Source organism: Carettochelys insculpta, chromosome 2 (assembly GCF_033958435.1).
Source record: "Carettochelys insculpta isolate YL-2023 chromosome 2, ASM3395843v1, whole genome shotgun sequence".
Classification (NCBI taxonomy): Eukaryota; Metazoa; Chordata; order Testudines; family Carettochelyidae; genus Carettochelys; species Carettochelys insculpta.
In genome coordinates this window covers 172699300-172713893 of record NC_134138.1, presented here as the reverse complement: position 1 = coordinate 172713893, position 14594 = coordinate 172699300, and the positions used below count along the sequence as shown (strand labels likewise).

At 40.7% G+C, this 14594-nt stretch overlaps 1 protein-coding gene across 1 annotated transcript in view; it reads right to left on the bottom strand.

Moving 5' to 3' along the window:
* Positions 1 to 9208: 9208 nt before the first annotated feature.
* DDC (dopa decarboxylase) overlaps positions 9209 to 14594 on the bottom strand; it is a 75321-nt gene continuing 69935 nt past the window's right edge. The window contains exon 14 of the mRNA XM_074985478.1: positions 9209 to 9421. Coding sequence (XP_074841579.1) covers positions 9209 to 9421 — 213 coding nt within the window. The remainder of the gene's footprint in view (positions 9422 to 14594) is intronic.

Here is a 14594-nt window from a genome sequence, read left to right as displayed (position 1 = left end):
AATGTAGCACTTTAAAGAGTAACAACGTGATTTATTCAGTGATGCGTTTTCGTGGGACATCTGAAGAAGTGGGTCTGTCCCATGAAAGCTCATCACCAAATAAATGATTTTGTTAGTCTTTAAAGTGCTACATGTCTGCTGCTCCTAAATATCTGGTAGCCTATAAGGTGCTGCAGGACTCGTTTTTGCTGATGCAGGCTAACCAGGCTACCCCTCTGAAACTTGCCACCTATTTCTTTGCCCTCTGGGGGTTTTGAATTTTTACTGTATTCCCAGGGCCTGGGGTGAAAATAACTTAAAATGTTTTGCGGGGTCAGTCCCAGGCCCCTACGCAGGAACTGGGGAGGGGCTTTTGTTTTTTGTTTTGTTTTGTTTTGTTTTATTTTATTTTGTAAATATGGACTGCCCACAGGACTCTGCCCTTTTCACCCCACATGGGCTCTTCCGCTAGCCCTGCCCCCTCATCTACCCGCAGTTTGCCCTGCCCCTGCCACCCACTTTAGTAGAGCTCAGCAGGCTGGGAGGCAGTGACAAAGTGCCACATGGTGAGTGCAGGGGGCGATGGAAGATGCAAGGAGGTGATCCCCCTGTGCCTGCGGCTGCTTCCACCTGACCACTCCCTGCTCCAATGATTTCCAGCCAGGCTGTTGAGGAAGGGGGATGGTATGGTGAAAGAGGGAGTGCTGCCTGTGGAGGGGGGAATTTGCACACATACACACCCGCATATGGGTCTGTGTCTTACTGTGACCCTATGGGCTTGTTAAATAGCTCCCTGCTGGCTTTTGCTACAGCTCTTGCAGGAGCTGTGCACCAGGACACACCTCTTACTTTCACCTCTGTGTTTTACTCGTCACATTTTTTGGTCCTGCAAACCCAGATCCAAAAGATTTCAGTTCTCATCAACTTGCTGTCCCACAAAAGTGTGTGGTGAGATTGGGAGGGAGCCAGGGCTAACTGTCCTACGCCCTGCTCCTTGCAGTGGTGGTGAGCTGGGCCCCCTCCCACCTGGTCCCCAGCGGCTGACTCAGCGCCATGGTGCATAATATTTTACGTTGATGAAATGACTGGAATTCAAAGGGCTGTGGTGGTAGAGGAGTGTCTCTGGTGGGCATGCATAAAAAGGCAGTGGCTCAAGAAGGGAAAGGGAGTCTTGTTTAGAAGTGAAGGGCTTTACTTAGGCCCCAGCCAGCATTAGCTCCCAATGCACTTTAGTTCCAAGGCTTTGGGTTGCCAGTTCCCTCTGAATCAGGGATCACTGCCAGTTCCACTTCAGGCTTTATCTTCCTATCCTGTCCCTCAACTCTTTCCTCTTGGCTAAAGGATGCCATTGGTTCCTTAGCTGGAGCTATGCTGTGATTGAAGCAGGCTTCCCCTGCCCTCCAAGTTCTAGGCATATTCCATGGATCCTTCCTTGATTCTGGCCTCACTTCTTCCTCTTGGTTTCAGGGCAACATAGCCTTCTTTAGAGGGCTTACAAATGATTCAGGAAGGCTTGCTCAGCCCACCAATATCCCAGATTGTTCTGGTTCCCATCCCAGGGAGTAAGGCTCCTGTAATTATCCTCTCCAACCTGCCTGTCCTCTCTTTACTACATGGGACTCAGCTAACTGCTGGGTTTTATCATTTTAAAGTTAGCTATTTAATTAACACCCTGTCACATTCCCCAGCTAGCCTGCTGCTCCCTTGAACACCTACTGCTTCAAAGAGGTCCTCTTTATGGAACAAGGATTGCTCAGGCCCCACTGGCCCATAAAAGGAAACGACCACACTGTTACAGTTTACCACTTCCAGCAAATTCATGTACCCCTGTTTTAGGACATCTGATCTACAGTGTATTGAACTATGCCTTGTAGTTGTAGCTGTGTCAGATTTGTACTCTGTTTTAGTGATTGTGGGACAAATTTCTGCTCTTGTTTACATCTTGTAACTCCACTATCTTCAGATTTCCTCCTAAGTTAACGCTCCGCTGATTTCCCTGCAGTTACAGCTTAGACCAGAATTTGCCCTATTGAGTATTATGATATCTCTAGTTTGCAGGATTCACTAGTGAAAGGCTAACATGTAGCAATACATCTTTCAAAATAGTAACTTTCTGTACCCAAGGGTGAATGCCCAAATTCATGGAGTGTCTTTATTGTCAGGATTTTTCAGAACAGACTGAAGAAAGAGGATCAAATTAGCAGCTGCTGAAAACAGGTGCATTGACTTCAGTGGAGCTGCTACTGTTTAAGGCACTGGGAAATTTGGCCCCTTAAACTATTTATGATATACATAAAATGTAGAAGGCTGGTTTAATACAAGCAGACAATGCAAATGGCTTCATTTTTGTTTATTAATGTTGTCAATCACTTCATGTTTGGTTAACAGGCTTTGGACACAGATTTCAAGTACAGGAGGCTTTTTTATTCACACAACATATGACAAAAAGACACTGAGAAATCTAAACATTTTTAAGCCAAACTCAAGCAACTTCAGGTATTCTAGTTTAGGCACTAACTGTGATTTTTGTTATTTAGTGAGCTTTTTTCCTGGTCATCTTCAATTTTTCAACTTTTTCTCACTTGTATGTTTTAGCTCCGGTCTTTGACCATTTCAAAGACCACGGATGTCTAAGTGGTTTCGAACACAGGTATAGAAGACAACCAGGTGGTGAAGGTGGATGAAAGTGATATTGGTAACACTCAAAAATGTGATACCTTTGCAACTTTACAACAAAGAAAAATAACCGATAAACAGAATTCAGTACTAAAAGCAAGAGAGGAAAAGTACTAGAACTATAGTAATTTTAATGCAATTCAATGTGTTATATGTTAGAAAAAATCAATGTTTAGAATACATTATAATCAGTAATAAAGCATCTTAATCTAATATCAAAAGAATGTACATATTGTACTAGCTAAGAAAAACATGAAAGGATATTCAAGCTTGCCTGATTAATTTTATTTTTCCTTCATTTAGTAGCTATAATAAATGTTTTGGAATTTGGATATTTTGTTAAAGTGCTCTTATTAGACTTCATAGTCATCATCAATGTTAATGCTAATCATCAATGCACAGATTGTGTCAGCTTTTGAATAAAAGGCAGATCTAGATTTATGCATTGACCCACCATTAGTTTCCATTTTAGCTGTGTAAGAGTAATATGATTAATCCTATGATTACATTTTTTCTTCTAATCACCTAGTTTTTATAAATTATGTTTTTTAAGTTGATTACGTGGCTGAATATTTTATTTTCAGTAAAGTGATGTAAACATTTCAAGGCAACAAGTATACCTTCCTTAACTACCCACCCTTTACCTTGCAAGGGAAGATAGGGTACAGGAAGGTGCCGGGCAGGGTGGTGGTGGGGCCTTGACTGTTTCCTTATGAATCATAACAAGTCAAATCATCCAGGCATTCAAAAACAAGTAAATATGAAATAACAGATTTCTGCTTTGTGCTACGTAAGGGGCACTATAAATATACAAACCTTTATAACTTCTTGATTTTTTAAAAAAAGCAATTGGAGCAAAACCTTTTTAATTTTTTAAACATTTTTCCTACATTTAGAATAATTTCAATTATAAACATAGCTACTCTTTTCCAAAATGAAAAGTGTTTAGATTAACTGCATGGGAACAACTTTTAGTGAATATTTATTTGTTTCACAATAAAATTTCATTTTGTCAGAAATTTTCCTTGCAGTTGTAGTAAAGACACGTTCAGTGCAGTGTTCCCTTCCATGAAGCATTTCCTATACAGTTAGTATGAGATAGGTTTTAACTTCAGTTGCAGGAGTAATCCCAGAGCAACTCCATTGTTTTCTGTTGAATTATCCTGGATTTACACTACCTTAAACAAGATCAGAATCTGATCACTCTTGTCCTTCATGCCCAAAAATATGGGTTCATCTGATGGAGAAGCTGTAATTCTTCCCTAGTTTCCAGACATGAGTATTTTAGAATCTAAGCCTGTAAAAATTATTTAAGTATGAAAGACTTACCATCTAGGAAGCCAGAAGACAAAATAACTTCCTTTATTTTGAGACCAGAGGAGAGAGAGAGAGAGAGAGAGAGAGAGAGAGAGAGAGTGTGTGAGAGAGAGAGAGAGAGAGAGAGAGAAATCTTAAGAGGAATCAAAAGACAGCTAAAATCGTCAGCTTTACTCAAGTCTGTTGACCATCAGTACACCAAATTCTGTGCTTACATTACTTGAACTCCATCTAAGTCAACGAAGTTCCTCTGATTTTGAATAGTGTAGGCAAGAGCAGTGTTTTCCACAGTGACTGTCACCTGCAGGAACATTGCCTGCCTCTCCAGATTGATTTATCACATTTTGCATCTTTTAGCATTTGAAAACTGTTTTTTTCAGATTTCCAGATATAGGGAATTCTCGCTCCTTTAATCTCCATTTACTGTTTTAGTTTACCCCAGAAATGTCAGTCTGGAATTTGAATTTTAAATAAGAGTCTTAATAAGATTTATGGTCCTGGGACTCATCTCCTGCAGTATCTAAGTTTTACACAGTAACAATGACTGAGTGCTTAAACTACATATTTTCTTTATTCTGTGGGTTTATCAGAATCACAGGGGCATACTTTCAACATGGACCTTGAACTGTATTTATGGCCTATATTTCTGAAATATTTCATACTTCAAAGTTACCATGCATGGAACAAAAACTGACTATGATATATCATCTTTAACTAATGTGGGAACAGGAACAACATTTTACAGTCACAATTACAGTGGTATTACATCAAAGAGGTGTGTTACACATTACACCACACAAATTAGCAGCTTTAAAAACCACAGAGCATCATGACATGCAACATCATTCACAGATTATTTTCTTCAAGTAAATAATTTCCTCATAAAGGAATTTAAAAATACAGAGGGAATGTAATGATTTCATGATAAGTGTCAGGTAGAGCACAGATTACACAGATTGTGATTACAGATGAAATTCTCACACAACGTATCAGGATGGATCTCTGTGAAGCAGACTTTTTTTTTTTTTTTAAATCAACGTAAGTATAATCCGCAGAAAGCCCAATTCTCTTTTAATCACTAATACTCATTTATATGATGAGTAATGACTCTACCAAACCATAGTAATTAATGCTCCATTACAGCTTCTATGTAGCTGCAGAGAAAGAGTAAATAGGAGGCTTACATTGCCAAAAATATGCAAGTATTTATATAGATTTCAGTGGGTTTGGCTCAAAAAGAAAAGAAAAATTTTGCGAACCTAGCATCTGTTTTCAAGATTTTTTTTTTTCTTTTTAATGAAAGAAAATAGCTTTAGTTGTAAACGTGTACTTGACGTATGAGAAATGCCAGAAGTATGGCATTGTGCTGGTACATGAGAAAATGAGGACAAAATTGGCAAGGCCATTTACACTGTCCAGTTTTGGAAATTACAATTGTGTACTTTGATGCTAGAAATGATAAAAAGTAAATTAATATATTCATTTTGCTATGTAATATTCTAAGATGTTTAATAATTTTAAATCCTTGAAATATAAACTAATTATAAGATCACTCTCACTTATATAGTATAAATATAGTATTGATATAGATTTCACTGGGTTTGGCTCAAAAAGAAAAGAAAAAGTTTGTGAACCTAGCATCTGTTTTCAAGATTTTTTTTCTTTTTAATGAAAGAAAATAGCTTTAGTTGCAAGCATGTACTTGATGTATGAGAAATGCCAGAAGTATGGCATTGTGCTGGTGCATGAGAAAATGAGAACAAAATTGGCAAGGCCATTTTCACTGTCCAGTTTTGGAAATTACAACTGTGTACTTTGATGCTAGAAATGATAAAAAGTAAACTAATATATTCATTTTGCTATGTAATATTCTAAGATGTTTAATAATTTTAAATCCTTTAAATGTAAGTTAATTATAAGATCACTCTCACTTAAAACATTGCTAGCTATTTGTAGGAAATCCCTCTTGATGTATGTCATAAATGAATGCCTGTAAAGGGTTAAATCCAGAAAGAATAGGTTCTCTATTTGCAAGCAGCCAAGTGAGCCATTCAAAATAGAGAGGAATCTTTTAAACTGGAGCAGTTATGTGCTGATGGGGGTCTTTCTTTTGTCTGGCTAGAGGAGAGAGACTGAGATGTTTTAAGTCTAAGTAATTATTCAGTCCACAACATGATCTGGGCACACAGATATGTAAGGATAAAGGAAATGCTTAGTCAGAAGCAATCAGGTTATTGTTTATTTTGGGTTTGATGCAGGACTTCTTAGGCCAGCTGATGTACGCCCCTCCCCCCGCACAGGAACTTCTAAACTGAATCCCAGGGAATTAATTCTCTTTGCTTTTATCTACCCTTTCTAAGTTTCTCTGTAACACCTAGCAACTAAGTATGCTTTATCACTTTATTCGTATACTTTATTTTTGTTTTGATATAAAATCACTCTTTTTAAAATTTTGTTTAAAGGCAATTATTTGATTCCTATGCCCTCGAGAAGGGTTTGTGTATATGCATGCCTAAGAAGGAAAGGTCAGCTATCAGATTGCAGCTTAATTTCTTCCTCTTTGTTTTCAAGCTTTATAAGCGTGGGTTAAGAGTTTAGGGTTACCCCACAGGGAAACATTTCAAGTGTGTCTTCCTGAGTTTTAAAGGGGGTGTTTTCTCACTTGGGTAGTGACAGCTACCTCCCAGGGTCAGGGAATCTGTGACCTTGGGAAGCTTCTATGCATAAGTCTATTGAGGCAAGGTATTTTTAAGGTCTCTTTCAGGCCCCCACCTTCTGCACTCAGAGTGTCAGAGTGGGAATCAGCCTTGATAACATAAACATTTATCAGATTAACAGGAACAATTAAAGCATGACCACTGTCAAATGATTGTCAGCCAAGCCAGGTGCAAGGAGGGAGTTGAAAGACTGAGGAAGGAATACATACCCCTGAAGGAGCAAAAGAGAGCAGGGAATGGGGTGCCTTGGGAAGGGGCCAAAAGATCTGAGGCCTTGCAGATTGTCCTAGGCTACGTCTACACGTGCACGCTACATCGAAATAGCTTATTTCGATGTAGCAACATCGAAACAGTCTATTTCGATGAATAACATCTACACGTCCTCCAGGGCTGGAAACATCGACGTTCAACTTCGATGTTGGGCAGCACCACATCGAAATAGGCGCTGCGAGGGAACGTCTACACGCCAAAGTAGCACATATCAAAATAAGGGTGCCAGGAACAGCTGCAGACAGGGTCACAGGGCGGACTCAACAGCAAGCCGCTCCCTTAAAGGGCCCCTCCCAGACACAGTTGCACTAAACAACACAAGATCCACAGAGCCGACAACTGGTTGCAGACCCTGTGCATGCAGCATGGATCCCCAGCTGCAGCAGCAGCAGCCAGAAGCCCTGGGCTAAGGGCTGCTGCACACGGTGACCATAGAGCCCCGCAGGGGCTGGAGAGAGAGCGTCTCTCAACCCCTCAGCTGATGGCTGCCATGGCGGACCCCGCTATTTCGATGTTGCGGGATGCGGATCGTCTACACGTGCCCTACTTCGACGTTCAACTTCGAAGTAGGGTGCTATTCCCATCCCCTCATGGGGTTAGCGACTTCGACGTCTCTCCGCCTAACGTTGATTTCAACTTCGAAATAGCGCCTAACATGTGTAGCCGTGACGGGCGCTATTTCGAAGTTGGCGCCGCTACTTCGAAGTAGCGTGCACGTGTAGACGCGGCCCTATTCTCCCTTCCCAGATAGCATACAGGGGATGTAAGGATACATGGAACATACTTCAGCCCATGAGAACAGGATGGGTTCCTCCATATCTGCGTCTGCCCCGCACCCAGTAGGTCAATTTTTCATTTAAGTGCAGTGAATTCCTAAATATTCAGAGTATAATGCTGTGGGAAGTAGCACTGTGTGGAAAGGGCAGGGGCGAGGAAAGAGTCCATTCTCCCTTTGCTCTGTGCAGGTAGTCAGGGAACAAGTGCTTTTAAATTTAAACGTCCATTGTTTTCATTATTTTAAGATCTGAGTTGGTTCTTCTACATGCCAAAAGGTTGGCACTAGATTCCAGTGCCAACAGATCAATAAACTTTTTATTACTGAAGTCAACTCCAAATAAAATATGTGTATTCCTTAGTTTAAAAGTGTTCCTGGTTTCCTAGTTACTTGCAATACCATTTAGGCAGTCAGATGTGGGCCACTGAAGTACCTATCTAGATGGATAGAATTAGCCATATGTAAAACATTGCTTTTTAAGAGGGTGGCTGCCTCCAAAGCTAGAGCCATCCTGTCCATAGGACAGTATGGGGCTGTCTCCCCAGCAATGCACTTTAGGGAGCCCTGTGGCAGCCACCTCAGCTGTCCTAAGGGTGGGGCCTATGGGGTTACATGGAGGCCTGGTGCGAGGCAGCAGCCCCAACCCACTGTGGGCTCCTGGCCTGCTGCGTTTCACCAAGGTAGCAGGAAGCAGAGTGCTCCAGACCCAGGGTGCTCTGCTACCTGCTGCTATAGAGCAGAATGAAGTGGGCCTTTTGGTGCCCCATGACAGGCCCCCAGGTAATCCCTGGCTCTCACTGCTCAGGAAGAAGTTGCAAGGGCAGGGCTTGGGGAAGGGGTGGGATGGGGCTGGGGCTGGGTCTGCACCAAGTGTTGCCAAGGGCCCTGTGCCTGGGGCAGTAGGGGGTGTTGCCCTAGGCCTTGCACCACCCTGGGGATGCCACTGATGCCACTGTCCAAAGGAAACTGTTCTTAAGGAAAGCCAGGGGAATTGACATAGTAAACTGTTACATCAGAAGCTATTACTTTATTCTAATATCTTTCTTACCATTGGCTGTCCCATGTAGGAGAGCAGATGTCTCCAAGGCCACTTGCAAAACTACCATGGTAACAAACAGAACTTCAATAGGATAGTGCTCCATGTTGTAATAAGGTATTTTGGTCCTTTCTCACTAGGCAAGAACAGTGTTAAAACCATGTTTTAAAGCTCCATTCAGTCCTGATTTTCACAGTGCCATTACACTGCTTAGTAACCTGGCTACAAAGCAATCATTAAGTCCAAATTACGGTATAATATAGTCAGGAGACTGTGTTACAATACAATTTGCTTGAGTAGTTTTGCTAATGTAGCTGGGCCATGGAATATCGATTGCTACATTCTCCTGTCCACCCACAACCCAATTCCTTTGCCTACAAAAGAAAACTTGAAAGCACAGAGAAAATCAATTAACGCTCCTCACCCCAGCCTTATTCCTCACTGCTGCTGCTCCTGCTCCTGTGCTTTCAGAAGATCGGTTGCTAGCTTTGAGATGTGTTGCCAGGCAAGCTGGACATGAACAGATTCCACTGTGCGGGAACAAATAGCAAAACGTAGCACAAACTTTTCTCTGAGGTGACATGGAACAAGATGAATCTTCCTGGCATCATTGATGCTTTTAAGAAGTGCCTCATTCAATTCACTGGAGCCCTGAAATAATTGTAAACCAATAAACATCAACTTTAAATGCCAGTCCCACCAACGAGCACTGTCTCTTTAACTGTAACACTGTCACCAGCCTGCACCCACTATTTCTTCTTATGATCCAAATTCTCAGTCTTTTGTCACCAAAGGTTTGGGGAATACAGTGGCTCATGGGATAACTTTTCAGTCATTTTGTGAGTCATGGACTCCAAATGTTTGAGAAGACGTGGCCTAGGACATTTCTTATGGCAGATAACTTTTGGCAGAGCTGGGGTCATCAATATCTGCAGTTTTATATGAAAATGTTCGTTTAGCTCCCTTTCTAATCGTTTGAGGTAATGAAAGACAATTAAGAAGGAATTTTGCAATGAAATATTAATATTTGTGAACTAAATCCTACTCAAGTGTGACTCCCAATGAAGACATATTTGAATAGTAAGATACACAGGACTTGGGGGAAGGAGAGGCAATTGAACCAAATTCATGCAAGGTTTAAAAGCCAGGAATGAATTTCACTTATTTTGGCAGAAACCCTAAACAAAAGTCTGTATCAAGTTCTGCACTGTTGGAGAATGCCTACTAGTGACAACCTCTAGTTTTGCCACAAGAATTTATAATGTTATGGTAAATATGGGTGGAGCTAGAAGAGTGAGTTTATGATGTTAAGGTAAATATGGGTGGAGCTAGAAGAGTGTGTTTACAGCACAGGAGATTTCATGCTGATTTTCAAGAGAGTAGTGGATAAGGGGTATGAGTCAAGGAAGGGCTAGGCAGTGTTTGTGGTATTTTGTGGCAAATGTGTGTGGTATATGGGCTAAGTAATCCATCATTTGCAGTTTTCACACAACAACTGAAACTGTTGCATGGAAATTAGTTGTAGTGTTAGAGCATATTGCATAAATTTTCATTGATACTACAATTATCTAGGATTTTTGGCATCATATAGATACATTGTTTTGCATGGCATATCTGCATTATGTGGAGTCAAAATGTCTGAGAACTTAAAAGTTGGACAGTCAGAGACTATGTACCCTTGTCATGATTCATCCTGGTGATATTCTAATGAAAAAGCCCTCAACCAAACATGTCACTATTTCCATCACGTCAACTGACTTTGTAGACATTCTAGCCTCCACAGTGACACAAAGACAGGTGACAATGCTGGAATGTTACTATATATATTTTGTTATTTATTATTAGACTTTTAGAAATATGAATCAATTCTCTCACTGTCAGGTACGTAGCATCTACTTTCCATAGATGGGGCAACTGAGGCAAAGAGGTTAAACTGACATGCTGACAGTGACAGAGGGAGTCTACCATATATGAACCATTAGATTATGCCTCCTTCTATTGCAGTGGCCTCTTGAAGTGGTTTCTGTACTCTCCATTGCTGAGTGACCAATGTGGTGTCAGTCCGAACTCCTAATGTCCCCATAAGTGCTTTGAAGAGGCCTGATGCCCCACTTAGATCCAGCCAGAGTCATATTAATCATACTGCTATGCAAAACTCTCAAAGGGTCATCTTTATAAATTATGGTTTGGGATGGAAATAAAGTTGACCAATTTTCCAAAAGAGAAATACATTGTTTTAAATTATTCCTTTATACAAACCATATACTTTTATGCACAAAATAACTATTCAAAGGGACCCATTCCTGGGAGATTTTTCTCTCTGAGCACTGCAGGATAAGATCCAAAATGCATACTTTTATCATGTGATTTTAGTGGGGAGCCTACCTAGACCTTATATCAGCAGGCTGGAAGTTACATCCTGAGTCTTGCTGTACATTAGAACGTGTGTTGCAGTATGCGTTCAGTATGGTATATGGTTTGCAGTCAGCTGTTCACGGTAGCCTTTGATCTAAAGTATTGGCAGTTATTCTTTACCCATATGTTTGAGGTAATGCAACAGTGCCTCAGTCACTTCCATCGTACTGCCCAATCAGTAGGTGAAACAGGTTTACACAGTAGTTTAGATTGCTGGTGTCAGAACACAGCATCAAGCAACGCAGAAATGCACTGAATCAACATGCAAAGCATTTGGGGGAGATTGGCAATGGAACCTACAGAACTCAAGAGCACAACTGCAATGATTCTCTTAGCTGATTTTGAAAACCTCCCCATTAAAACCCATATTGTTGCTCTTTCAGTACTATACACAGTAGCATGCCTAACTAATCCTCTCCATATGGAAGCAAAACGTTCTGAAGGCAATTGACCATTTCCCTATTGCCGCAGGTGGGAAATGTAGTCCTCCCTATGTTACAATAGAGATAGTCCCAAATCAAAATCCTATGTGCAATTTACCCCATACTTTGACTTTTGGAAGGGAAGGTCTTTTCAGAAAATCATCATGAAACTTCAGCTGTGGTCTCACTACTGCTTACCATGCCCATGAACCACACACTGAATTTTGTCTTGGTGAGCTTTTTGCCCTGAACCCAGTGATTATGACTATGATATATACGTTTCTTTGTTCTGGATGATTATCCTGAATAATTCTGATGATCCTTTCAGCCTATATGAAGCAGGTAGTACAACAACACAGCATTAGCGTGTAGATATCAGTTATCTCAGGTAAAGGGGCTGCTCACTGGACAAATAGTGGTGCACATTTTTCTTCCTCTTAGATTCCCAAAGAAGCACTTAGGGGCTGCTTTGACGCTCTGGTGTCACATCAAATTGAAGTTAGTGATGAGCAGTCCCCAGTCAGAGCTTTGCAAGACAAGTAGCAGCTCTGATTGAGCATGTCAGTTTTAATAAGAAACTGTTCTGCCTGTCCCTTAGAGAAATGACCAGATTTTCTCATATTAATCTGCATTCATGACAAGGAGGTCAAAATAAACCTAAAATTGACACATTGGCCCTCAGCTTCTCTCTTTGGCCTTTGGAAATAGATTTACCCTATAATATGTAGGCATTGTAAGTGCAGCTGTTTGGTGTGAAAGAAAAACTTCACAGAACTAAGAGTTTTAATTAAGCAAGACAGTAAAAAATGTTTAATAACAAACAAAAGTGGAAAAATTATTTTTCACTATCTCTAAATATTACATAAAATTTTCTTTCCTGGTATGCTGCATTTATACATTACCACCCCAATGCCCTGTTAAAACCAGTACAGAAGAACTATGGGTGCAGTAGATCTGAAGAGGATTTTACCAGGAATCAAACAAACATTAAACTTGATTTTGAAAAAGTGATTCAGAAAGGCAGTAAACCCACAGACACAATGGTGGTCTGCTGTTCATGCAAAGGGTTGGGCAAAAAGTGGTGAAGTCCAAAACGCAGGGTGAGGGAGATGTGAAAGCCTTTCTGTCTCAGGGTTGCTAAAAATCTAGTGTTGCTAGAGCTAAGACTTTATTCTGCAAAGTGTCCATGACCTCAGGCATCTGCACACAATTTTGTAGTTTTCCTCATGAAGGTCTTACACCTTCCTTAGAGGCATCAGGGACAGAAGACTGGACTTAAATGGGCCATTGGTCTGATCAAATATGACAATTCTTCTATTGCCATGCTCCATTTCACCAGGAATGCTCCTCAAAAGTACAGAAAGAGCACTAACATCTGTCACAAGACCTACAAAAACCTCTGAGTCTGCTTGTTCCATGTAAGAAAATAGGTCTAAAACATTTGTATGTCAGCAATAACATCCACAAACTCAATGGCTCAAAACCTGCCTTTAAGCTTTTGAAAAATAAAAATAACACCTTATTTTCAGGAAATAAAAAGGACTGTTAACATGCCTATGCTAATTAAAAAGAACCCAAACCACAATGTATGTTGCACCTATTCCACCAGCAAGTTGCCCATTTTTGTTCACAACAGAAACACAGAAAAACTACTTTTCTATACCAGCTTAGTTCAGCTTTTCCTGAAACACTCTTGGCTCCTCTACCAGTTGTATCAAACCCAGGTAACTGGGACAATTGAATAACCAAGAAAGGAATGTCTGAAAAATAACATCATACCATCAGAAGAAGCTGGTTTTGTTTATGAATCTTAAGATAAGCTAACAGCATAATTGGTGTTTTTATAGGGAATTGCAGTGGTGTTTAGAGCCAGTGTTTCAATTCCAGCTCCATAGTTAGTTAACACTGAATTGAATTTTGCACTTGAATTTGACCTTTTATATTATGCATGAAGAACAGCATGTACCCTCACCTATGTATAGCATTTATTGAGTACAGAGTGAATTTTGAGTGTTTACAAATAAATCTGGCAATTGGTTTATGAATAACAATAATTTAGACTAGGCCCTTAAGAAATTCAGCACTCAGACCTTTTATTGTTCTGAACGATATCAACAGAACAATGCAGACTCTTCAAACTTTCCATGTAGTTAAAATTCATCGTTCATTGGTTATATTTGAATAAATTAAGCTGTAATTAACCTGTTATTATCTATTATTGTAGCTAATTATAATTATATAGAGTACAAACAAGTTCTGCTCAACAACTTGGGTCACTCTGAAGTGGAGTTACTATGATGTCAGAGTTAACAGCAAATCATCAGTCTTCCCCCACATCCAATTTGCATGATACACATCTATTGGTTTTCATGGGTCAGTGGTATGGGAGAGATTGGACTCAAGCATCAAGGGTTTTTATTGGTAGGTGGACTGACCCCAGCTGTCTTTGCTACTTAAAGGTTCCAGGGCTTCATGCTGGCTTAGACTATCTGTGCATGGAAGGAGATCCATGACACTGCTTGCTCCAATCCACTGTGCACTGAGCTAGCACTGTCTCCCTAATACAGCCCTCTTCCCCACCCCAAAACCCACGCTTCCCCCTGCTCCACCTTCTCCCATTCTTCTCCTGGTCTCATAATAGCCCCACTTACTTTCATGTTATGGCCACTTCCTTTTCTTGGCTCTCCACAGCACTGCTTTATGGTGCCTGGAGGGTGGACTATGTGTGAGGGGAGAGGGAAACAGACATGTGCATGGTGCTGGGGGAAATTATGGCTATATGTAAGGAGGTTGGTCACATTAGAGTGAGTCTCAGGCCTTGTGGCCCACCTGCAAGATGGCCACAGACCATTAGTAGTCCATGGACCACAGTTTGAGAACTAATGCATTAGATAGACTGGTACTATCCAAAGAGAAGGGCCCATGGTGGGACACATGGTGAAGGAAGGAGAAAGGTCCCTGAGAGAAGTCTCTGATTTAATGGACCC